Source organism: Drosophila teissieri, chromosome 2R (assembly GCF_016746235.2).
Source record: "Drosophila teissieri strain GT53w chromosome 2R, Prin_Dtei_1.1, whole genome shotgun sequence".
Taxonomy (NCBI): domain Eukaryota; kingdom Metazoa; phylum Arthropoda; class Insecta; order Diptera; family Drosophilidae; genus Drosophila; species Drosophila teissieri.
Window position 1 is genome coordinate 17,002,136 of NC_053030.1, and position 24,414 is coordinate 17,026,549.

A 24,414-nucleotide genomic window follows, 5' to 3' on the forward strand; every position below is an offset into this window, starting at 1 on the left:
TTTATAAGAAGTTTCTTATAAGACTTATATAGACTAGAAAGTATATACAAATTATATACAGTTCATATGACTTGGGAGTACAGTGTCAAATTTCTCGTGTAGTCGTTAGCAAAATTATATGTTAAGCAATAGCCCTGGTTTGTAATCTCATCAAAATGTCTCTAGTCCTTGATGTTATCCAACAAGTTGTGTTGCAGAAAGCTTACGATCTCACATGCGAAGCGGCCATTTTAGCCTTGAGAAAGTGTGGCAAAGTGAGTAGTTGTAGGAATGTTTACAACGCAAAGGTTAATTTCTTTTTAAGCTGAAAATAGAGGATGATAAATCGAAACCAAAGCATGAAAAGCCTCTACCTCCTCTCAAGCCTATCTCCCAGGAGGTGGTTTTACCATTAAAAACACCCCGGCTTCCCGAGGCTGTGACCATTCCCAAATATACGGGCCGGGATATGCCTCGAAAGAACTTTGGCTCCATCGATCCTCCCCAGTGCTCCTGCATGCGTGTGTGCCGAGATAGCTACTTCTCTTAGAGGAAAACAACGCTTAAAAACAATTGCAACTTTAATAGAATAGAAATAGCAAAATTTCAAGGGACCTCAGGCATCGAATCTCATTCCATTTTGTATCCGTACAATTATCAAATGTAACACTAATAACAGTTTTTGGTAGCAACTAACAGGTTTGAATATGAGTATTTACGGTGGTTTAGGCCACATCCGCTCCCAAGGAGTGCAGATCGTATAGGACCTCCAAAATGGCAGCAACACTCCAAGCCTGCGTGCGACAGGAGTCACCGCAGTAGGAGCCATTATCGTTGGTCAACTCGGGCAGTCCGCGCCAATGGGATGTCTGTAGCTCTCGGAGATGGGCCCGCAGTATAGCCCAAGTTTCGGCAATGGTCTCGTCCAGATGGCCACACTTTTTGGCGAAGATCAGGCGAGCCCGCAGGTAGAAACCGATGGGCCATACCCACTCCGGTCCCTGGTGGTAGTTGGCGCCATCGGCGACAGTGCAATCCGTGGAGTCATTAGAGTTGTCATAGTTGGCCCTATAGTTCCAGTCCTCGGGATCCAGGGTCTTCATGCCCAGCGGTCCCAGAAGATACTTTTTGGCGCGCTCCAGTGCACGCCAGGCATTCTGAGGATTGCACAGGTCGGGGGCCACGGTCAAGGTGATGGGGAAGTTGCATCTCAGCTGGTAGTCCGTCCAACTCTGGGTGGCTCCATAGCTGTCCTTGTAGATGAGCTTCTTGTTGGCCACAGAGCAGGTTTCTGACTCGGACACAAAGAAATACTTGTCAAAGTTATTCTTGATGCGATCCGCCCACTCCTTGTAGCTCCACTTAGTCACTTCGCCCGATGGTCCCTTTCGTTCCACGCCGGTGTACGGGATAACCTCCTTTTCGGCTAGGCTTTGCATGAACCGGAGTACGGCGTACTGCAGGCCGATGAGTTCCACGGCGGATCCATCACGCGGTGTACTTGGTCGTCCCTTGTTTCCGGCCTTCTGCGAGGATCCCATTTTGTCCATCCAAGTACCGCAGTTGAAGTTATTGCCACCGAACACAAAGCCTGTCTCCGGGTGAACTCCGATCTGATTGTTGAAGCCCTGGTCCACCATGTGCGCATCGATCTCATAGCCTGCATTGCGCTCCCTATACTGCAATCCCTGAAAATGCACCTGCAGTGCCTCCTGCATTACGTCGAAGAGAAGCTGGTCGAAGGCTCCTGGTGCATGGGCATCCGCATCGTCGTACGGGAAGATGCGGGACACCTTGTCCTTCAGAATTTCGACACCCTTGGGTGCATCCTCCACATATTGCTTGATGCAGTACATCCACCACCAGATTGCATCGCGGCAGTTAAATCTCGGCCTGCTGCCGCTGTCCAAAAGATTCGGAATGAGTCCATGTCGAAGGGTTTCACCAAATCCAAGGATGATAAAGCGGGCTTCGTTGTAACGGCCGGTAAGGAACATGGAGCCACGTAGAGCGATGAAGGTATCACGGCCCCAGCACCGCATGTAGCCTGGGAATAAAAAATACATTAATGCTTGTAGAGATTTCCGAGTAGCTGAACCCTTGCTTCCATTAGTCAATTAGCTCACCTGTTGAGAAATGCGGCAGACCAGCAGAAAGAGTCACACATTGCTTTGGCGGCTTGGGTGGATTTAGAGCAGGACTGAATCCTGGCAAATTAGCCGACTTGCAGACGGAGAGGAACTGCAACGTGGACAAGGCCAGGGACTGCGGGAAACTGTGGCCATTCTTAATGAAGCTATGGAAAGTAAGGGCTAAATGAGAAATCCACGAATGCAATCTGCTAATGGACATACTCTGGCATTAGTTCGTTGACCTGGTTGATGAGCACATTGTACACCCCACTGACGATGGCATCAAAGTAGCAGGGTATGAGGTAGCGTGGAATATTCTTTAGTGGCTCAAAGGTGGCTTTAAACCAGGCGGAGAGTGGCTTCAGGTCTTCGTAACTAGTGAGGCGATCAGCTATGTAATCTGGAAAGATTATATTGTTAATTTACTACTTCTATCTTCTTTATTAGAAACTTACCCATCATCCAGTTTCCATCGCGCAGATTGTTACAAAACGGATGTCCCAAGTCATTTTTGGGCGAAATCTCCGTCAACAGGGAAATGAATCCTTGCAGTCCGCAGTAAACGACCTTTCCAAAGTTGGGAATGTCGTAGGCAGTGCCACCTTTGCCCAGATCCCTCTCCTCATCATCGCAGCTGAACAAGGCACCACTAAGTGCCACCAGATCCAACTTGGAGACGATAGCCTGCAGCTGTGAATACTCTTCGCCTGAACCAATACGCAGGGCATTCGAGATCTTCTGGAGCTTATCGAAACTGCTACGAGGACCAGGATGCATGGATACCCGGATAGCCACCACAGTGCCGGGCCGTAAATTGACAAAGTTGAGCTCGGTGTTGCTGCCATCCAAATAGGCCTGGGTTTGGAACACCGTCGACTTAGCCAGAGGGATGTGCTCCTGCAGACTCAACTGGAACTGATTGAAGCCGTTGATAACATTCGGATCCTTGTTGAACGGAGCAGGGCGATCGAATGGTTTGTCACTCTGCATGGTCAAACTGGCCTCCAGGATGATCTCGTCCAGCACACCCTCGAAACGCAGCGGGCGAATTCCGGTGGGTCCGGCATTAGGAGAGGGATAGCCAAAGGCAGTGTGGGCCACCAGAATAACAGACTGATGGGTGGTCGGCGAATGACGAGTAACTGCGACCACGTTGGGATCCATCTGGTCTACGTACACTTGACTAAATCCCTCCTCCGCGAGCTGGCCATGCAGCAAATTCAGTGCTCTTTTGGCACCCATAATTCCCGATTTCGAGTCAACTCCTTTGCCCCATTCTTGGTAGGTGCGCTCTTCATCCACGACATGGATCTGGGGAAAAAGACTGAGTTAGTTTCAGGTATTAATTGTAAACAAATAAAAGCTCACATGATGGGGAACCAGTTCGTCGTACCCACGGTTACTTCCTGTCGCACAGCAGGCCATGGAGACCAGTGCTGCCGATGGTAGAAGATCGTATACGGAACGCTTCTCCACCGGAGATGGGTTATCGTGGGTAAGATCCAGGAAGAGGGCATGGGCCACACTGGTGGCCTCGTGGCGCGATGAATTTGCTTGGAAACCACCCACAGGCACTCCTCCATACCGGTAGACTAGGCGGCCTTGCTCGTGGGAGTCCCAAGCGGAAAGAGCTTCTCGGATCAAGGAGGTGATACCCAATCGGTTCACAAACACATTGTCGGTGTAATCGGAATTGGTGAACAGTTCCGCCACCACATACAGCTCTGGGTTAATCTTACGTGCTGCATCCAGAAGGTACTCGGCTACGTGCAATGGCGTGGAGTGGCAGTTGTCCAAACGCACACCGTCGAAGATGCGCGCCGTGGTCTGAACGTACTCGGTCATGTGTTGCCACAGGTAGGGGCTGTCCTCCGGCCGCCTGCCGAAGCGCAACTTCACACTGTCGCCCCACGAGATGAGCTCGCGCTTGAGGTAGACATTGGCGCGTCCCGGTTGCTCCTCAGCGAAGTCCCTCAGAGGATCGCTGTAGCCCATGACCCAACCATTGTGGGCCATGAAGAACTCTCCAGCCTTGGTGTACATATCCGCCTCAATCTCAGTGAGCGATTTTCCCTGGGTGCCCGTATGCGTAAAGTACACCATAAAGACCGAGTGCTTCTCGGAGATCTCCTTTACTCTAGGTCCATCACCCTGTACTCTTTCGTAACGAACTCCGGCCAAAACATTGTCAATGGCATAGTTAATGTATTCCTGAACCTCGCAGCGCACGCGATCGTTGAGGGCATCGAGGTGCCGGCGAAGGGTTTCGGCGCACTTGCGGAAGCGTGACTCCTCATCGAAGCAGTCGCCATGGAAAGCATTAAAGATCTCCAGCGCCAGCTCGAAATTAATGGTGCTGGCCAAGCGTCGATATTGCGGGTCCTGTATCAGTTTGATTTCCTGGAAGCGATACTCGTTGGCCACATTCTTTGGTGGCTCGCGATTTCGCACCTGGGACATGAACTCGTTCACGTACTTCATCACATCACACTGATACAGCTCGTGTATATTGACCTTGGACAAGTAGGAGGTGTGCAACTGGTACTTTAACGCTTCCAAATGACACTCCTGCTCGATGACCGCAGGCACGCCTACGTGCTCTAGGCTGCCCTCGGCTATGTCCGCTCCGCACTGGGCGAATGTGGCGTCCAGCAGGAAGGCGGGACGGAGGTAGGGACAGGTGGCGCATGAGTAGGTGGCATCCGGATGCTGTAGTAGCCAATCGGACTCGTTGGCGGTGTGATTGAGCACGATATCGCAGATGGAGGCCACCTAATAGGAAGGAGTTGTAAAATATTTTGGTTTATGCTTGAATTCAATGTCTTACTCCCCACTCCTGGCGACACTTCTTGATGACCTTCTCCACATCTTCAAAGCTGATCTTACCTCCCTTTTGGGGTGCAAAATGGGAGTTGACTTTGAGTTGGTCACGCAGCGAATAGCAGGATCGGGAGCCACCCAACTCCTGGATGGGAGTGAAATGGATCACATTGTAGCCGGCCTCCTTGGCCACGCGCAGCTTAGGCTCCCAGGTGTCCAGTGGTCCCAGGAGCTTGGCCAGCACTGTTTGGCAGCGCACCGAGTCCAGGGGAATGGTCTTCTGCGCACCTGGCGGACCAACATGTAGCGTGGGCTCTACTTGCACATATAGGGCTCCATCTGCTCCGGAGCAGCCAGTGTCAGGCCTGAAAATGTTGAGACATTATTGCAAAAGCAAAATCAACACGGGAAAGTATAGTTTTATCTAACCTTTCCAGATAGCGGAAGTAAAAGTGGTAGGTGCCGGACAGGTTCAACTCCACCTGACTACGAATGTCCGTATCCACCACATGGGCCTCCGGGTGCATTACAGAGGTGATCTGCTTGCCACTGTTCAGTTGCCATCCCAGTACCCGATACTCCGTTCGCACAAACTTCTGTCCCTCAGCGGGATAGTTGGTGTACAAAACGATCTTCCTGCCCAGCAGCGAGGCATCCGGGTGAACACTCAGCTTGGAACCCCGCTTCAGACGGTACAGAATATGCTCCGCATCCTGACCCTCGCTGATGGGTATGCTGTGCGACTCCGTCTCCTTGCCCATGGTGCTCATCTATGAAAATCCGAGAGGATAGCCGTGAGAGCATTATACAATCGTCACTACTATTTGTTACACATGAACATGGGTTTTATGCATGATATATATAGTCGACTGTCTATAACTTGATGTCTCATAAGGTCGAACCACTTGTAGCGCCAATAGAGATTAGGATTACAATTACAGCGATGTACATATCAGTTCACTATCAGTTCTATTTTTAAAATTGCACGACAAAGAAGAAATAATTGTTAAGTAAGGATCGGCCATGCATTAGAACTTTCGTTTTGTAATTCTGAGCCAAAAATTTGATTGGTTTTGAATAATAATTTGTAGTGGCTTGTGCACCAAGGAGATATCCACTTTAATTTGGTTCTTTTCATATGGTTCGAGCTACAGAAGTTGGTTTTTGGGTATTTCGCGGTTGGGAAACGCACAGCCAAAGGCATCTTGTTAAAACACCACCACAGTCCGAGTAGAATTTTCGAGGATTGTCCGCTTGGTGGCTGCTCCTAGTAACCCGGATCGGAATTGACTGAAGCATTGCCGGATGAAGGGCATGTTTTATATTCATTGCCGGCACACTCACACACACACAAACAGGCACACGGAGCACTGGAACATATAGTTATGGAATATGGACACAACACTGGGACTCCGATCACTGGGCGATGATAATACCTCACGGCGGCGGATGATTTGATTTGATACGATCTCGGCACTGCCTGAATTGCCCATTGCATTCGCATTTGCATTTGCACTTGGACCGGTTCTAATCGCGACTGATTCCGATTTTCCGGGCGAGATGGCATTCTCCAGATTCGCCAGCTTCTTCTTCTTTTCCCCGAACGCTTCCTCGTCGCTTTTGATTTGTAACGGTAGCGGCTCGTTATCAACAGCCGCTATTAGGCCTTGCAGCCATCGAAAGAGCTGATAACGCATCAGGATCTGGAGCAGGCTCCTCCAGAGCCAGTGGATTCCCTCGCTCAGCATGACTGCAACTGCTGCAAAATCGACGGTCTACGGAATGCCAGGAATTTTCAGACGCCACAATCTCAAATGGAGCATTAAACGAATATGTACTTTACAATCGCGATAATCGCTCACACATTCGCACACAGGGGCGTCGGCTAGTGGGGGCTTCCTTACTTCTTTATCTTGGGGAGGGGGGTTAATAAGGCCCTAAGACCTCCGGAACTCAGATGCATCACTGTTGACATGTGGCGCCTACGTGAGAATGTGGATCCTCACGATTAGCGAACCTTATCAACATTGAAATTTCACTGGCAGGTCAGGGAATAAAAATAAGTTTGCACACACCAAGTTCACAGACAAACACACACGCACGCTCACACACACACACACACACACACACACACCTCGCATATGTGGGTCAATGAATTGCACTTGGCTGCCGGTAGATGGCCTATGAGTGTTTATTTATAGATCGTTTTTTAGGAGTCCCGATTTTAGAACACAACAAAAGTGCTCCATGTGAGTGAGTAATCTGTGGTCGTTTTTTATCTGCTCTAGAACTTATCTGCCCACTTTCATTCACATTCACGCTCGGCGAAAATTGTTTATTTTCATGGGTATGCAAATTATTTGATTATTTTCATTTAATCACTAGATTTTTGTAATGGTTTTCCGTACTTTTTGGGCTGTGATGAAGCTGCGAGATTGAACTTTACTTTACCAGCCAAAATTTCTTAAGCAATTGCCTTTGATTCTATTAAGCTCAAGGTGACCTTTGAAGTTTTTGTGGTCATCAGCTGGTTAGGCGCTGAAAAACAGCCCCCAACAACAACTAGGCAATAAAGCTTGTAAACAAAAAACAGCTGGTTGCTTTTATTTACACTGTATCTGTTTGTTTGTCGCTATTTGTGCAGATTTTAAATTCCTTTTAAGGGGGTATTATGAATTAATTGACATCAAATTGTTTTCACATGACTCTTAATCAGAACAACTACTCTACATCTTGCAATAGAACATTTAATTGACAAAAATTTGCTTAAATTAGTCGATAACAGCGGTGGTGAGTTTTCCATATGGCGATATCGATATATCAACAGGTGCATCGACTGTATCGAATGAACCGTTATAGAAAGTCGGATGGCAACTCCAGAGGCGTGAAATAATAGGGATAACATTTTAAAAAAAGTCTAATTGTTAAATTGTTCAATTTTGTAAAATATAAATAAACTGAAAAACCAAGAATGGTAAAATTCCTGTGGATATACACTCACTGAAAAAATATATTCATTTACCATCTCTAGAACTGCAATATCAGCTAAATTTTGGTGGAAAAATTCAAAGGTGGTAAAAAGATTTCGTTGACATGGATGCTCCAATCAAGCTAGAGGTCAAAGTGGAGAACGACGTGGATTGTGGTATTAACGAGGATGAGGCTACTCCGTTGCGGGAGACTACAGGCGAGACTCCGCCGCATGCATTTTCCTCCGGAGTTCCTATGTCCGGATCAGGTTGGGACAGTGATCCCGAGGATGGTGAGCTTGCCCACCACTCGGCGCCTCCGACTCCGAGCGCACATCTACAGCCGCCACCAGACGCCATCGAACCAAAGACGGAGCCGAATTTGAAATTAGATGCCGAGAATGCGATGCTGGACAGCCTGCTGGCGGATCCATTCGATATTGGCCCCCCGCCGACCTTGCAGACCCCTGCCGATGTAAAGCCTAATGTGACGTTGGAGTCCGTTGAGCAGAGCAGGGCAACTACGGATTTACTTCCCAGCCAATTTTCGAAGCGCGATAACTTGGACGACATGGATTTGTTCAGCCTCGAGGCCGCCAAGACGCTTGTACCAGACGAACCACAAAATGGTACGTCCGTAGAAGATTTGGAGGCAGCCGATCTCATTGCCCAGAAACGGGAGATTCTAATGAAATTGGAGATGGAATATGAAAACAGAAAGGTAAAAAATAAGAAGAAGAAACACAAGAAGGATCGCTCCCATCGCTCAAATAGAGATCATGAGGAGTTCGGGAAGCGAAATCGTAGTGCCAGTTCGCAGGACGAGAACAAAGATGAGAGGAACCGAAATGAACGCGATCATCGGGGCCGCTACAAGTTTAAGAAACGAAAGAGTAGTGGCAGTTCGCAGACCGAGGGCCCGGAGGAGAAAAAACTTCGGGATGCAGAATTGGATTACGTTCCAGTGCGGGCTGATGAACATAGCATCCGACCAGTTAAATTCTCCAATCTCATGGAGCAGCAGACACCGCAGGGTGAACTTAACACTGTGAATCTGTCCAAGGCAGACAAGCGAGGTCTGGCCGTCGCCCGGGCGGAATTGGTGCTGGAACAGATCCAGCAGATGGCCAACAAAGAGGAGCCGCCCGAATTCCACATGGTGGACACCATCTGCAAGCTTCCTGTTAATGAGTCGTTTAGGAACCAGGATTGCTTTGAGAATCCTTCGCCAATTAGCAATAACATGAATGTAGTATACAAGTTCAATTCCACACCCGGAACCAGAATCGATTTGGCTAAATGGGGCCTGGAAGCAGTGCCCCAGGCGACTAAGAGGCTGCTGCGTCTACTGGGCATCGATATGGTGCGTCTTAAGGAGCTCCAGAGCACAGTTAAGCCTTCGCAGCGTATCCTGAAGCTGAAGAAGGAGCAACTTGAGCAGGGCTTGGCGCCGACAGAAGAAAATGAAACGGCCACGCTGTACAAGAATGCAGCTACGCAAACGGAGCGCAGAACGGCTTCCCACGATGCTGGCACCCAATGTCGTTTGGAGAGCCAGCCTAATGGGGCCTTTTGGCAGAATCCCAACTTCGACCCAATGGATTTGACGCAGCAACAGTCGAACGTTATGTTAGCCCTACAGGAAATCTACAAAACCCTGCCTAGTGCCACCTTGGCCGTTAAGCTCTACAAGGCATTGGAACCTGCCCTGGCAATAATGAAGCGCCGTTAGCCATAGTATTCAACACTCACTTTGATTCTCTTTATACATTTAAGAAATACATACATATATGCACATGCATTATACATTTATAACAAGTAGTGTTTTCAGTGGCATACAACCAGGATTTGCAAACAAAGTGTCTTTTCTTAGCGTACCGACTATACAACTATATCATTGTGTAACCCAAAAGTCAGAGTTTCCACAAAGTCCTCCAGTTATTAGCTAATTGCGTTATAACTAATTTGTAACTAAGCGTAGCTGGCACTAAATGGCCATCTCATTGGCTGTTTTCACCTAGTAGAGAAGATTGTGTCATTTTCGCACTGTAAACACGAACGGGGCTGATTCCTCTTCCTCCTGCTGTTCCAGCAAAGTGGTCCTAATCGTGGTCCGGTGCTCCTGGGCCTCCACATCGTCGTAGTCCACAGAGGAGGATCGCAGCAGCTGGAACTGTGAGTTCGAATCGTTTCTGGTGATGATCAGCGATGCGGGACGAGGTCCTATGAAGAATAAGTGTATTATTAAGTATGGTACCAAGTATGGTATGGTATGGTAAACATTACCTGGTGGCGGCTTGGTTGTCAAGCGCTTGGTGGCTCCTTGGACCTCCGGCTGGCGTTCGGAAACATACTCCACATTTGGCGTTAGCTTGGTACTGTTGTTGTTATTATTGTTGGTCGCCGTTTGTTGAATCGATACTCGCTTGTCGACTTTGACGCTTCCCTGCTGTTTTAAAATAGAATCCCGACCTGACGGCGGTGGCACAGAGCCGGAGGCACCGAGCAATGGGGTCGTCATTGCTGCTCCGGCACTCGGCGTGTCGAGTTCTAAAATTCATAGGGATGAGCAAGATTAAGTTAGGGTTCTTGGAGGGATTACCCATTACAAGGGGTGGTGCTAATCCGCAACACTAATATTAACCAAGTGAATTAAAGCAACCAATTAACTCAGAACAAAAGGTTAAAGGCGTAACATAAGCACACAGATAGAAAGCTCAATAAAATGCAAGAGGTAACGAGTTGTTCATAAGATTTATCATTTATTTGATGCTTCATCTAACGCTAGGGATAGACATAGGATTTAGTGGAATATGGTTAGAATACCACCATTTTGTTAGTTGTTCATGTGTCGTGGGCGATTAACAATTTTAAATATATTGTGTGGGTGTGTGTGGGATGTGTGGCAAAAAATTAATAACTAATCTTCGGCATATAAACATTGGAATGATTTAGTAATCGCACAACTCAAGTATTAGTAATTGTCGATAATACTGACCGGATCAAAGCCAAGCCAAAGCAAGAATAAAACAAGTAATACGAAAAATCGTGTTTCGGATGATATGATTTCGGTTTTTGGTCCGGGTTTTCATTTGGCTCAGACATTGGTCCAGCGATCCAAAATGGTTCAGTTTGTCAGACTTTAAAATTCAAGTACGACTCAACCCCATGCAGCTTAAATACATAGTTCTCCAAGTGCATTCGTGAGCCTCTGGCCTCTCAGAGCTTGGTGTCGTCGTAGGCCTGTTCGCCAGAGGCATTGGGAATGACCACCACCATGGGCAAGGAACTGGACTCGTGCAGCAGCTCGCTGCTTATCGAGATCTGGCGCGATGCCCGATGATAACCACCACCACCACCAAACACCGAGTCAACATGCATAAGGTCGAGCGTGCTATCGCTTAGATCGTTACCATTGCCCAGGTGCAGGTGACCGCCACCCGAACCACCATGACCACCGGGTGCACCCACCAGAGTGCTCAGACTCTGCAGGGAGTGCGTGCTAACGCTCCGGTTGTACTCCGCATGCAAGTACTGGTTGTTGTTGTTGTTGCTTATCTTGACCCCATACTGCTTCTGATCGTCGGAAGGCGATCCGAACTCGGAGGACTCGCGGATGGGTGCTAATTGCAGTTGTGCGGCTGCCGCCAACATCTCACCTGTGGGACTCGGTCGCTCGCTACTGGCCACATCCTCGTATGCCTCTTCGTTTAGAGTCTGTAAGGTGCCGCAGATCATCTGCTCCTCCAGCGTGACCTAGCAATAGATACGACAGATAAGTTGAAGTGCTTACTGGGATATTTGATATTGATCTGTTATGGGGTTGCACAAAAGTGGAATGTGGGCTTGGAATTTCGGGTTACAGTCTGTGTCTCTTAGTGTCTGAGCTTTACCTGCAGATACTCGTAGTCATGCACTTTTGACTGCATTTCGTTTCGGATTGTTAAAATGGTCGGAATAAGAATAGATCAAAGCACATGAGTTAGAGCGAATCGTTCTTTAAAATATACAGCTATCCAATCCTACAATTCTGAGACTTTTGATGGCTCGCCTTACCTGCTTCTCCATATGACTGACGGAGTTCTTTCGCGAGAGGGACTCTCTGGGTGGCTGCATCAGGGCATCCGTCACATCCTTAATCATCGGGACATTCGATGGCGCCTCCAACGCGGCCGGTTGCTGCTGCTGGCGCGGCTGCTTTCGTGGCAATCGCTCGCATTCCCGCAACGTGGTGATCAGCAGGCGGAACAGCTCCCAGTGGCCAAAGCTCAGGCCCAGAACCTGTTCAGAACTCGTCGTTTAATACGGAAAAACTTAAACATGATAGTAAAACACTTTACCGATTTCAGATCCGGCATATCGCAGTGCTTGAGCACACGACCATTGATTGCATTCTCGCGGAGCACAGGGGCTAGCTTGGCTAACGATGGTTTCATGTCCTCAATCCGCTCCAGCAGACTGATGACTCCCTCGACGGTCAAATCGGTCAGCTTGGTTTGCAGGATGTCATCCTGTAGCAATTGAAAAGGCAGCATTTAAGTCATGTGCTTTCTTAAATTTAAAATAATGTAACTTACACCAAACGAATCACTAGGTGAGCTAATAAGTGGGGTGACAGGCTCTGTGCTCGTGCTGAGATTCCTGGAGCGCAGCTCATTGGCAGGATATTCGTTCTGGAACATTTGGTAGGGTGGATAGGCCTGCGGCGAAGGCACGTAGGTGGTGGGCGCTGGGAATTGACGCATGGTATTGGAAACGCTGGGCCTGGTTTGTATCACTAGGGAACCCTCGTCTTCGATGGTCTGCTGATCCTCTGTAAAGTGAATACTTGTTAGATTGCGCCTCAGTTTTATTTATTTTTTGTAAACTCACCCTTTAAGACCTTTCTTAGGTAAGGATCCAGATTAATGGTGAAGGGCAAGAAGATGCGCAGATCCGCCACGAGTAAATCTGACTTGTGCAGCTGCAGGAAGGCGTCGAGTTTTCGTTCATCTCGATCCAACTCCAGGAGTGGAGCAGCTTCTCGCAAGTAAGCGAGTTTCGGTCGCAATCTAAAGGAATGAAGTAGATTATATTCTTTCAAGATTATATAAGGATTAGGGTGTTAAACTCACTTCTCGTAAACGCTTTGCAGCGAAACACTCTCATCCGCATTGCCGTCCATGAACTGATCGTGGTGCAGCACTATCATACTCGCTCTCAATGGCCACTGCTCAGTCAGATTGATCCAGGAACTGAGGCGATACCAGCTGAAGTCAATCTGGAAGGCCTTGAGCAAGCGCACCGTGATGTAGATCACGTTCATCAGGCGGCGCATACTTCGTGGATTCACATCGCTGAAGTAATCATCCGTGAGCACAATGCGCGATAGATCGAGCACGGTCTGTGGATTCTGACCCAGGCGGTGAAGATTGGAGCCAGTAGAGCTGGCCACGGATTCGGAGAGTCGCAGCTTCTTTCCACCACCTCCTCGGGCGGGACCGCGCAGCTTCTCCTGGCTGGAGATTATTTCAGAGGCATTGGACAGTCGACGAGCAGACACAGAGTGACCCAATGTGGGTCCATCGTCTGTCTGGTAATCTCCTCCGCCACTTCGCTTGAACAGCAGTGCTGTCATCTGGGCTCGTTGTACCTTTCTCAGTCCGGAGTTTTGCAGATAAACCGGCAGATGCACCAAATTTCTCAGGAAGTCATGTCCTCCGATTCCGCCCTCCGTAAAGAGTCGTCGGCTATTAGCCTCCGCTGCTTTGGCTATGACGTGTGGATCCACAGAAATGAGCAAAACAAATGGTCGGTTAGGTGAAGAAAGAAGCGTTTGCACAGCATTCAGTAGGGTGAGAATCCTCTCGGTGTCACAGGAATCCAAGGCATCGATCACGCCAACTAAGCGACTCTGCTGATTGGTGAACGCATCCAGGCACTTGACCATGTCCGTCATCACGGCCACTTCGGCACCCAGCATAGTCAATGGAGCCGACTCACTGGACCGAACAGCCCTTTTCAGCAGTCGGATGTGGGAGGTGAATAGGGATACAAACACCTTAGCCAGGACATGGAGATGCGTACAGATCAGCGTGCCCATCACGGCTGCAATCACATAAAGAGCCACCAATATCTGTGCCTTTTCCTTCTCATCGGCAAACGTGAAGTAGGCCACGATAAGAGAGATACCAGTGACCAGGGTGACGAGAGCAAGTTCAAAGACCAAAACGATTGGGATACAGCACATGCGACGCCATCGCCAGCCAACATCCACTTTCAAGCACTTCGGACGGAAGGCTCGGTACAATCTCGTGGCCAGCCATCCGTAGTGAGATTCTATAGCATCTAAGAGGGCGGCCAACATATGAGCTACAGCTCCATCACCTGTGGGTGAAGCGCTGTTGGCTTCCGCAAAGTGAAACCGCACGGGTTTGGCCTGTGAATCCGACTGGGGTCCCGGTGGATGGCAAAAGGCCACCTGAAGTATCAGACGCAATCTCGTCATTCTCTTCTCGAGACCATGTTGCACAGAGTAGGCCCACTGCATGTCCATTTGGTAATTGCAGTATCTTACAGCTGCCAGAAGCAGATAAGTGAGCAGCAAGAATCCGACAGCCGCCGACACGCCCACAACCGCTGACCAGGTGCTCAGTCCCACAATAGTTCCAATGAGCAATGCCAAATGAAGGCAGACGATGAAGAGCAGGCCACTGGTTCGAATCGGTGGTTCCGCCCACTGGCGCGCAAAGTTGTTCATCTCGTCGCGCAGCTTATTTAGCAGGAAACTCTTTCCACTGCCCCATTTGGCGTAGAGTCCCACGGTGATGGGAGTCGTTAATGTCGGCTCACTGAGCACATCCGCCAAGGCAGAGGAATACAACTCGTAGCCCAGCATTCCCTCAGAGTCCTCGTTGGTGTTCAGACGTCTGGCGCCAAAGACCTGACCCAATATGGTCTTCTGGTGCAGGGAGTCAATGTTGTAGGGCGTTTCCCCAGCTTTGTTGGCTCTGTACAACAGCTGACTGTGCTTGGGATTTCGCAGGAGAGCCTCCACAATCGCCTTGCTCCTCGCCCGCATTGCAATGTGCAGGCAGGTGTCGCCCCTTTTATCGCTAGCAGTCACCTTGGCCTTTCGATCCAGCAACAAGTGCACAATCTCTAAGTTACGATTTCGTACAGCTCTTAGCAGGGGAGTGTCGCCATCCTTGGTGGCGGATTCCAGATCGGGATTGGTGGCCAACAGTAGCTTAACAATCGGCGTATGTCCTTTCTCCACAGCGGTGTAAATGGCCGTCTTGCGATCTTTTCCCTGTATATCCACATCGGCATGTTTCTTGAGCAACGCCTCCACCACAGTTCGATGACCCGCTTTAACGGCATGGATGAGCGGTGTATCTGCTCCGCGATCCTGGATATTTATGTAGGCACCAGCCGCAATAAGGGAGGCGGCAATATCCTGGAAACCCTCTCGACTCGCTATGCAAAGGGCAGTCATTCCATCTTTGTCCAAGGCATTTACATTTGGCTTCTTCTCGAGAATGGAGCTAACGCAATCCGTATGGCCGCCGGCGGCCGCGACGAGCAGAGGCGTCCATGAATACATGCCAGCGGTGTCTACATTGGCTCCAGCCTTAAGTAACGTATCCACAATCTCCACATTTCCTCGCCTGCATGCCCACACCAGCGCTGTGGTTCCATACTTATCACCCACATTCACTTTTGCGCCGCGTTGCACCAGCAGCTCCACGATGTCCTTGTAGCCACGGCCCGCCGCCCACAAAAGGGCGCCCAGATGGTAGTTACCATGGGCATTGCCATCGGCTCCTTTGTCCAGCAGAAGGCGCACCAGCTCCGTGTGTCCGCGGTAAGCTGCCCACATCAAACTGGTCCAGCCACCCTGGAGAAACGTTTACGCATAAGATTGATTCAGAAACGTTGCTTAGAGCAGGAGACTTACCATATCACGGTGCTCCACTTCAGCGCCATGGTCCAGCAGCAGTTGGACAACGTCCAAGTGCCCGTTTCGGGAGGCGCATAGCAGGGCCGTCCAGTTGTCCAAATCCTCCGCCTGGACATCGGCACCTCGGGCCAGAAACTCGCGGACAAAGGCAGTCAAACCGCGTCCAGCGACTACCATCAGCACTGTGGTGGCATTCTATAAGAGATTCGAAATAATATCAAGTCTTAAGCAATATTCCGCTTAAAGGGACTCACCTCATCCCGATCGTCGATGGTAAGATGACGGCTGTCCAAAATAGCACGCAAACCGGATATATCATTATTATCGATGTACTGCAACAAGGCACGATGTCCCAGCGAACCCATGGAGTCTCCGAAGCGATTTATGTTCTGCACAAAGAGTTTCCAGGATTAGTGGCTTTCCAAATAGATTTTCATAATTCATGTTCTCACTCAAAAACCGAAACAAACTTCATGCAAATAAAAACCGTTTAGTTTTAGTAAAACTCGTACCAGTTATTCGTGTTAAGAAGCAATTAAGAGACAGAAACCATAACTCATATTTAAAAATGTTGTAACATTTGGTGGGGAGGTGAAATAAGGGACAACAATTAGAAACTTCAGTTATCTCCAGGGGTCAAAGTTGAACACTTTGCATGCTTAGTTTAGACCAAAAGAACCGCAACATTAGGAAGCAATTATTCTTACACATACAGAAAGGGTTTATCTTAGTGCTATAAATTGGTGAACTGCCAAAATCATCCACAGGTTCATGATTGAGTCATAGAGCTTTAGTGGCAGTAATTAAATTATGCGGGTGATAAAAAGCCACCACCGCCAATTATCGATGGGTCATTGTGAAATAATCAGTTCTCCACGAAATCAAATACAAAGTTGGACCGTTTTATGGGAGTTTTCTAAAAATATCAAGGGGTAATTCCTGGGACACATGACTGGGCAACAAGACATGCTATCTATATCTCTAAACCTAAGTGACTCCCCAGACGAATTTGATCTCGTAGTCCCTGGGTAAATAGACATTCGTATGGCCAGGTAATCGCACATCTTAACGATAACGTCACAGATTGCCATATTTGTTATTTGAACAATTGCCAGGCAGCGTCTCGCACGCACTGCAGTAGCTTGGCTTTAATTTATTTGCCTATTCTAATTAATTTTGTAGAACCTTCGGTCGTTCGAGAAACGAAACATTCAATTGGATCAATAAACCATCAACAACAACATGGCTGGTTGATTATGGTGGGTCAAAGTCGCTCTGGCTGTATTCAGATTTGGATTACTTCGCCATCGCCATTGGGTTTGGGTTTCATTCGAGGTGTTAACATGCACTCGGGCATAACGAAGGGAAGTAAATATCAATAGGTGTATATTGGTAAACAAAGTTACCGCCGAATAGTCTAATGTTAGATCTAATTGCTGACTCTTAAGCACCCTAGAACGAGTAAAATATTGGCGTATCAGTGGGGAGAGTCGTCTGGCCGAAAGGAATAGATAGAAACGAGATTATTCAGATAGCTCCAATTTACGACTGCAAGTGTGAGTGGCGCGTGAGTAAATTTTATTAGTCTCGAATATGTTTATTTATATTTTTTATCTCTGAGTTTTCGCCTATGCAGTGGTATTTCCCTTTTAAACAGACAAAGTTATGTGCCGACATCCAGGTGGAGTTGGTTGGTGGAGGGGGTTTCAACTTATTCCATAACCCTAATTAACTGAAATGAAGTGTGTGCTTCTAATACCCCTGACTAATTTAATCAGGGGGTGCTATTCACTCGCGAATACTTTACATTTTTCCCCTTTTTCTTCGCCGGCGATCGCAGGTTGTTCAAGCTCAACCGCGAGGCATTGAGTATCAATTCATCGAAGCTCTTGGATAGTTTCATCTTGTCAGCTGATACTCGTTCCACACTCTTGGTCCGCAGTTATGAATTTGATTTGATAAATTGTATATTATTTGGCTTTATTTGCGGGCTGTTGTACGTGCGTCAAGCTGATAAAACTCGGCATTCTCCGCACTGGTTTGCCAAAGATCACTAGTTTCGCCAGTCACACACTCTCACTGAATGGCACTTTAATCAAGTGCCAGTATGTGCATATTATTTCTGCATTTTTCCTTATAGTTTGTTTTTTTGTTAGCTGTATGCCACTTTGTTCCGCGCAGCCAATTAATTGACGAATTAATACCACCGGGTATTTGCTTTGTGGCTATGGCTGTGGCTGTGGCTGTGGTTGTTGCTGCGGCGTACACTGCGAACTTTTCCTGCTGCTTTGCGATGCAACCTGTCGCCTTGGTGGCCCGTTGACGTCTGAGACAACTGGGTTATCAAGCGTTTTGCTGCCGGACAGTGCGATATTAAGTTTACACGCGACCCGAAGCGAGCATCGCTGTTTTCTGCCCGATTACAGTCGATGTGGGTGCTTTTGGCCGAGATACGTTTTTGGCCACCAATACGCTGGTTTGTTTTTCTGGCGGGCTGCGCTTCGTGCCGCAAATGTGGTAAATGTAATTGGTAATTGGGCACTCGAAACGTGTTTGCCGATTTTGGAGCTGTAGCTTTTGGCCGCTCCTGCTGCCACGAGCGTTGCACCAAGACTGATTGACCGACCAGGTTTTGTGGTCACCACATCGGGTCTGGTTATGTTCGCACTGCCTTGCGCAAAGAGTTTCACATGAACTGGTGCTTAGGCCGCTGCCCCCACCGACTCCATTGGCTCAAAGAACAGCGTATCCTTTGGCCTTTTATCATTTGCCAATCAGCTAATTGGTTTCAAGCGATGGATGTGCTCGCGGTGCGGTGGTCTGCGGAGTATCTGTATCTCGACAATTACGCGTCACTTGGGGAGATAAGTTTATAGAGTAGTACCAGAAGTGGCAGAAGTACTGTTTACTGGCGACACTGACTGAGGGCGATCGATAAGATGAAGACGTTAAATGAACGATGGCCAATTCGGATGTGTGTTTTCCGACTTGACTCGAGTGGCTGCAATTGAGTCGCACGTCACTTGAGTTTGCCTAATGGATTCTCCGCGTCGAGTGTTTGTATAGTCACATAGTAATGGGTTTAATTTCGCTGCGTCAGTGGAATCACAATCCAGAGGAACATCAGCAAATGCGCTATCACAGCATCCGGTACACTGATAGTTCAGGAGTTATATAAGAAAAGGAATTTACACGTACAAGTAGTACAAGTAGTGCGAGCTGATAAGCGTAACATTTGTCAAACACCCAACTGCTGTTCACGAATCGTTTTAATTGCTGTTGCTCAATGCAATTGTGCTGCATTTATCGGGTTTTAAATGATGCACATTAAATAAGCGTTTTAAATTAAGCTACAAATCCAAATCCACTGAAATTGGTGCAATGCCAGTGCAGAGCTAGGTGTTCTTAGTGATCGATGGATCCATCGATTACGCATGTAGAGTGCTGGAAGTAGTACATATCTTGCTGCCCGCAACTGTGGACCAAAGCAGCAGTCTTGGGTGTGCGAGCAGAGTGGAAGAGTGAAAGAACAACCATTCTTGGGACATTAGTGGCACAGAGCGAAGCAGTTAACCAAAGTCGGGAACGAAGAAGCGACTGCAACTAGAATGTTTATTTTTAGATGCGGTGCACGCGACCCATACTGGTTTTTAGTCGATGGGAGTGGAGTGTGTGTGTGAATATCGAGTATCTATGTACACATGGGGTTAGGCCAATCTCGGGGGTTAGGATCCAACAAGCGGCAGAGCAACAAGGTTACAACACCAACTTAGCCAGGATAATCGGCATTTACGTGGGCATGGATGTGGGAGAAGCGACGCAGGGCCAGATTGAAGTGACTGAAACGGCGGGAAGGACTCTGGTTGGAGTGCTCCTCGTTGTGCTCCTGGTAGGCAGTGGGACTGCCCTTTCCCTCAGCCGCAGCCACCGCGGCATCCGTCTCCTCCTCGATGTCGATCACGAAACGGGGCAGGGAACTGTGCGGTTTCCGCTCGGTCCCATAACTGCGATGCGGCTGGCGGGGATTCCTGTGTATAGCCGCGACTATCACCCGCTCCTCGCTCTCCAGCAGTGGTTGGTGCAGGGACTGAATGTCATGGTGGTGCAGGTTGCTCACCAGAGCTCCGATGGTGGAGTGGCCAGCGGTTCTGCTGGGTGAGCTGGGTGATGCTGTTGTGGCTGGAGTTGTGGTATCGGCGAGTGGAGTTTCTTCTGCGCTGGACGCCTTCTTTTGTGGCTTACGTGAGTGGCCATCTTTCGGCATGACTGCTGATCTGGGTTATTCTGGTTTAAGGTGACAATCGCGAGATGCCTTAGTGCTCTCGTTTATCTAGGACGTGGCTTAGTTAGTATATCATTATTTACGTGACTTATATCGCTACGAAAGCTCTGCGCTCTACGGCAGTTTAGCTTTATGGAACTGTTAATGCTACAATGACTGACATGTCTTGGTCTAATTAAGGCTGACTGAATGGAATAGCAATGAAAGCCATTCCCTAAATGAATCATAATTGACTGATTGATGCAATTTCATTGGGGATTGTGGATTGGGGTGGACCTGTCGATCAAGCTGGCTTTTCTCCGGGCTTGCCTTCAAAAGACGATGCGTGGACAGGCCGATAAGACGAACCTAATACTCAGCAACTGTCAAGTGTTTTTGCTATCACATGATATCTGCGGCTAGTTTCGCTGATAGGAAGGGAGCGCATCTCGGCTATAAAGTTCTGACTTGCACTGCACTTATCGCGGATTCATTGCACCCGGAACACACCTCACTCCCACCCGGATTCGTCTTTAGGCGGGACTTGAACATCTTCGCCAAACTCTCGCCGCTCAGTTCCGTCTTGAAGGCCGCCTTGCAATCGATGGAAAAGATATACTACTCAAATTGGACTCAAACGAACGTTGGGCATCGAGTGCCGCCAGTTAACTGCCGGCACTTTGCATGGAAGCATCGTATAAATGCCTTGGCGACGGGCACCAAACGATCCGCTCTCTATTTAGTTTTCATTAATTGGGCAAACAGCCCCGATAGCCTGATAACTCGGATAAGCATTGGATACCAGACTGTATATAACCGCTTCCTTATAAACAACAGACAACACACACTGATTATCGTGTTAATTGCCTTTTTATTTCCCACAAAGTCAAATAGATGTGAGATTCACACTGGAAAGCGATGACCAGATTCGGTTATCTTCAAAGGTATTTGCTAAGTTAGAGGGATCTCTTTAAATGTTATGAGGGAACTTAAAATCCTTTCTTATGGGATTTAAGGATTAAAGTTCAAATTTATAATGTCTACTTTGAGGAATCGCTGCGAAAACCTCTTTAACCGCCTTTTAACGCATTTTGTGACATTTGTTTCATCGAAAGACAGCATACTTTCGGGATTGGGTCATCAAGCGATGTAGAATTCATTTCGACAGCTTCGACAGTCAAGGGTAATTGGAATTCTACGTGTGCACGAAGGTATGTCTTCATATTGAAGGGTGTGGGCGATTCGCGAGGCCGCGACTAATTGTGACGATAAAACAAACAGATGGAAAACCGTTGGCGCTATCGGTTAAACAATCTGCTTCGGCAAACGTATGGAGCAGTATCCGATAAGAAATAGCCATCAGGCGAACGTAACATATGCCGGCTGAACCCACCTGGCTGGCATTACCACCACGGCCAAAGGAGCCGCGTAGCAGTCCGAAGGGAAAGATGCTGCCGTAGCCGCTCTGATCGCCCCGCCGATCCTGTCCAGCACTGCTCGTGCTCGGCGACTCCGCGAGTGGATCTGGATTCAGGGGCGACATCTCCGAGTAGGCGCGACCCACCAGCTGAAGTTTGGGCGTGCGCCGCATGATTATAGCGATTACAAGCGGTCAATGGTGAGGTAATCCCGGAACACCTTTATCTTTTTTATCAGTTTTACAGCACAAACATTTGCTTTGCCCTTTGGCGGCTCACACAAAACTGGGCATCTTTGGGAGGAATCTGGTGACTTATACGATTGGCATATATTATGTACTACAGTACTGGGTCTAGGCAAATTAGCAAAATCCGAGATTGCAATCTATTTCAAATATTATGGAAAGCACAACGATTACGATTAGAGGAGCGCACGCGGCGCGCTCTGCTGGAAAACTAAATGGAATTGGAATTGGAAGCGAAACCGGTGGCGCAGAAAGAGAATAGTCGTCAATCGCTCTCCTGGCTCTCCTTTGTTTTATTTCACTTTATTTTCTTTTTTGATAAAACGAGAAACAGTAACCCAAAAAATAGCGGTGTTTATCAAACTAGGCGTGTGTGCCCAGACACACACGTGATGCGCGAATGTGGGCGCTGTCGCAATGAAAACAAAAGCGAGAAGCCACCGAATCCAGAACTACCGAAGCAATCGATACCCTTGATTACTAATGGGTCTGTCGAGGTTTTGCTGGGCAAGAACATATTCATGGGTGTGCTTGAATGGCATTGTAACTCAATGTTCACGGAATATTAGGATCAAAAACAATGAGAATACCGAGTTTGATCATAACTTATTCCAAACATCATAGTTTATGTACACAAAACACAGATCTTCACATTATAAACGAGTTAAATGGGGAAATATCTGATTCTATTTTGGAAACTCAACAAGTTTAAAATGGGAAATGAGAGAATTGATTTGTGGGCACATAAACCTTTGTGATTTATATCGCAGAATAGGTATCAACAGCATTTAGAATCCGTACCTCTTCAGCTCAATCAACGCGGATTAGAAGTGTTATCTTATCAGGCAACTGATGGCCAATTTCAAACACTATTGAAACGGCGTAAAACATTGTTAGCATGTTAATCACTAATTTGTTCAAATCATAAAAGAAGGCCTTCGTTTACTCATAACAATCGCAGTGACTAATGGTATGGATTGTAGTTTTGCTGAAAACGTTGATGAAGGAGAGTCATTCTCTTAAAGTAAAGCAAATACAGCTTTGGAATCCATTTTGAAGTAGTAGTATGTCCACAGTATCTTTGTTTACTGGGGGGAAACACTCACTCGGGAATTTGAGATGCGTCTGTCGCCATTTGCTGATATGGCCAAATGCGATTCCACGAAATGCGAAATGGAATACACCGGAACACTTTCGACCATCTTCACGATTTTGCACTATATTTATGCAGCTTACCGTCAGATGTCGGAACGATACGAAAACAAACTGAGACATTCAATCGATGAAATCAGGTGCGATCAATGATTGCCAAATGTCTGATTTATCTCGCAAATTAGCACATGATTGTGAGGCGGTTGATTTAAGGAAGATCTCAAGTACCTTTGCGGATTTACACTCCATCGCTTGACAAAATCGTTGTGGAAAAATATAGAAATCAATGCACGATCAGTTCAAATTAGCACATTAATTTTGACGAGCGGTCAGCAATAACGATGACGATGATGTATTGAAATTATGTATCTTGATCGCAGTTAAGCTACCTCGTCACTTTGTGGATACAAAATGTGGAGTGCACGATAAGGGGAAAGATAAGGAATGCATTACTTTCGAGCACTCAAGGTATTATGACAGATTACATGCGAAACAGTTTAAATAAAAACCTACAGCCGATAGCGCTCCCTTCAAACGTAAACAAATAAAAACTAAACTAAATTAAACTAGTGACGATTGCTAGATGAAATCGAAATTCGCGCGTGGCTCGGAATAGAATATTATTATTATAAAAATAAATGCGTCTATACTGTAAGTGTGTGTATATTGCAAGTTCTAGGTCTCTAAGTTTATTTATGTAAACTACGTATACTTTGGTGTGTGTGGGCAACTCAAGAGTGAATAATACAATGGAGAATAAGTCAACTATTTAAGTGTACAACATGTTAGCACATTTTGAGGCTACTTATGGGCCACTGCTACAGTAGTATACTATATAATTATCGGATTCAATCGTGTCTACAAATTAAAATAAAGTCTGTGTGATACGGCATGTCCAACGCATCGGGTTAGAACCGGATAGCTCACCTGCAGACTGGATCAAGGGCATATATATCTGCGTATCCGGATTGTGGGGTATATCCTTGGGATTTTCTGGGATCTGGATCTTGAAACGGAATGACAACAAACGACAGCTGAGCAGCTCTCGACAACAGCTGAGCGCACGTGTATCTGTATATGTATCTGTATCCGCGTAGCCGTATCTGTGTGGGTGCGGGTGGCTCAGTGTGTGGGTGCCAACTGAAACGTCGATAAAATATTTTTCTTAACGGCACAAAGAACTTTCGGCACTTGAGCAATTGTCGAGTACGCTTAAAATTTCCAGGGCATTAACAAAAAACAAAGCCACACAAAAACAACTTGATGACTTTTTGTTTAAGCATTCGACGACACTGAGTTATCTTTTCTCCGCGCACTTCACTCGCCGAACGTTACACAATCAGTTACAAAAAACTGGCGGCAATTCGGTGACCCACTATTGCCATTTAATTATTATTTGCTTATTTTATTCCGCGAGCACCGAGCGAAATTCGCAGCTCCTTCATGTGTTGTTTCAGAGTTGCCACCCAGCCGACACTGTTCTGGCGTGCCTGCAT

General features: G+C 47.5%; 4 protein-coding genes across 17 annotated transcripts; 2 read left to right on the forward strand and 2 right to left on the reverse strand.

Annotated features, from left to right (window-relative positions):
* Positions 1-113: 113 nt before the first annotated feature.
* LOC122612328 lies at positions 114-675 on the forward strand. Its single transcript, XM_043785867.1, has 2 exons — positions 114-254; positions 305-675. The coding sequence occupies exons 1-2, from the start codon at positions 156-158 to the stop codon at positions 527-529; spliced, it is 324 nt and encodes a 107-aa protein (XP_043641802.1). The 5' UTR covers positions 114-155; the 3' UTR covers positions 530-675.
* Positions 543-6,667, reverse strand: LOC122612325 (glycogen debranching enzyme). 2 transcript variants are annotated; one of them, XM_043785863.1, is made up of 8 exons: positions 6,368-6,667; positions 5,361-5,701; positions 4,939-5,296; positions 3,480-4,883; positions 2,567-3,422; positions 2,334-2,511; positions 2,106-2,275; positions 543-2,026 (listed from the first exon to the last, which is right to left on the reverse strand). In XM_043785863.1, the coding sequence occupies exons 1-8, from the start codon at positions 6,626-6,628 to the stop codon at positions 705-707; spliced, it is 4,890 nt and encodes a 1,629-aa protein (XP_043641798.1). In that variant the 5' UTR covers positions 6,629-6,667; the 3' UTR covers positions 543-704. The 2 variants fall into 2 exon arrangements, with proteins under 2 accessions (XP_043641798.1, XP_043641799.1); XM_043785864.1 differs by lacking the exon at positions 6,368-6,667 and adding an exon at positions 6,124-6,215.
* A 1,119-nt stretch (positions 6,668-7,786) lies between these two features.
* Positions 7,787-9,712, forward strand: LOC122614861 (protein panoramix). Its single transcript, XM_043789548.1, has 2 exons — positions 7,787-7,905; positions 7,963-9,712. Exon 2 carries the CDS (start codon positions 8,025-8,027, stop codon positions 9,630-9,632), a length of 1,608 nt encoding a protein of 535 aa, XP_043645483.1. The 5' UTR covers positions 7,787-7,905; positions 7,963-8,024; the 3' UTR covers positions 9,633-9,712.
* Positions 9,711-24,374, reverse strand: LOC122614859 (kinase D-interacting substrate of 220 kDa). Of its 13 annotated transcripts, none has more exons than XM_043789534.1 (11): positions 19,636-20,272; positions 16,097-16,231; positions 15,840-16,037; positions 13,015-15,779; positions 12,773-12,951; positions 12,478-12,713; positions 12,241-12,411; positions 11,957-12,181; positions 11,314-11,656; positions 10,187-10,450; positions 9,711-10,123 (listed from the first exon to the last, which is right to left on the reverse strand). In XM_043789534.1, exons 1-11 carry the CDS (start codon positions 20,104-20,106, stop codon positions 9,936-9,938), a joined length of 5,175 nt encoding a protein of 1,724 aa, XP_043645469.1. In that variant the 5' UTR covers positions 20,107-20,272; the 3' UTR covers positions 9,711-9,935. The 13 variants fall into 13 exon arrangements, with proteins under 13 accessions (XP_043645469.1, XP_043645470.1, XP_043645472.1 ...); XM_043789535.1 differs by having other exon boundaries at positions 9,712-10,123; positions 11,560-11,656; positions 19,636-20,252; XM_043789537.1 differs by lacking the exon at positions 19,636-20,272 and adding an exon at positions 21,497-21,984 and having other exon boundaries at positions 9,713-10,123.
* Positions 24,375-24,414: the final 40 nt, after the last annotated feature.

What these genes read in the sequence shown, in the direction of transcription:
- LOC122612328 (XM_043785867.1), top strand. Translation starts at nt 156, where the DNA reads ATGTCTCTAGTCCTTGATGTTATCCAACAAGTTGTGTTGCAGAAAGCT. An exon ending in CCTTGAGAAAGTGTGGCAAA is followed by an intron (nt 255 to 304) that starts GTGAGTAGTTGT and finishes TTTCTTTTTAAG; the next exon opens with CTGAAAATAGAGGATGATAA.
- LOC122612325 (XM_043785863.1), bottom strand. Translation starts at nt 6,628, where the DNA reads ATGCGTTATCAGCTCTTTCGATGGCTGCAAGGCCTAATAGCGGCTGTT. An exon ending in AGTGTCGCCAGGAGTGGGGA is followed by an intron (nt 4,884 to 4,938) that starts GTAAGACATTGA and finishes CCTTCCTATTAG; the next exon opens with GTGGCCTCCATCTGCGATAT. An exon ending in TCTGCCGCATTTCTCAACAG is followed by an intron (nt 2,027 to 2,105) that starts GTGAGCTAATTG and finishes TTTTATTCCCAG; the next exon opens with GCTACATGCGGTGCTGGGGC.
- LOC122614861 (XM_043789548.1), top strand. Translation starts at nt 8,025, where the DNA reads ATGGATGCTCCAATCAAGCTAGAGGTCAAAGTGGAGAACGACGTGGAT.
- LOC122614859 (XM_043789534.1), bottom strand. Translation starts at nt 20,106, where the DNA reads ATGCCGAAAGATGGCCACTCACGTAAGCCACAAAAGAAGGCGTCCAGC. An exon ending in CTGCAAAGCGTTTACGAGAA is followed by an intron (nt 12,952 to 13,014) that starts GTGAGTTTAACA and finishes TCATTCCTTTAG; the next exon opens with ATTGCGACCGAAACTCGCTT. An exon ending in CCTAAGAAAGGTCTTAAAGG is followed by an intron (nt 12,714 to 12,772) that starts GTGAGTTTACAA and finishes TTCACTTTACAG; the next exon opens with AGGATCAGCAGACCATCGAA.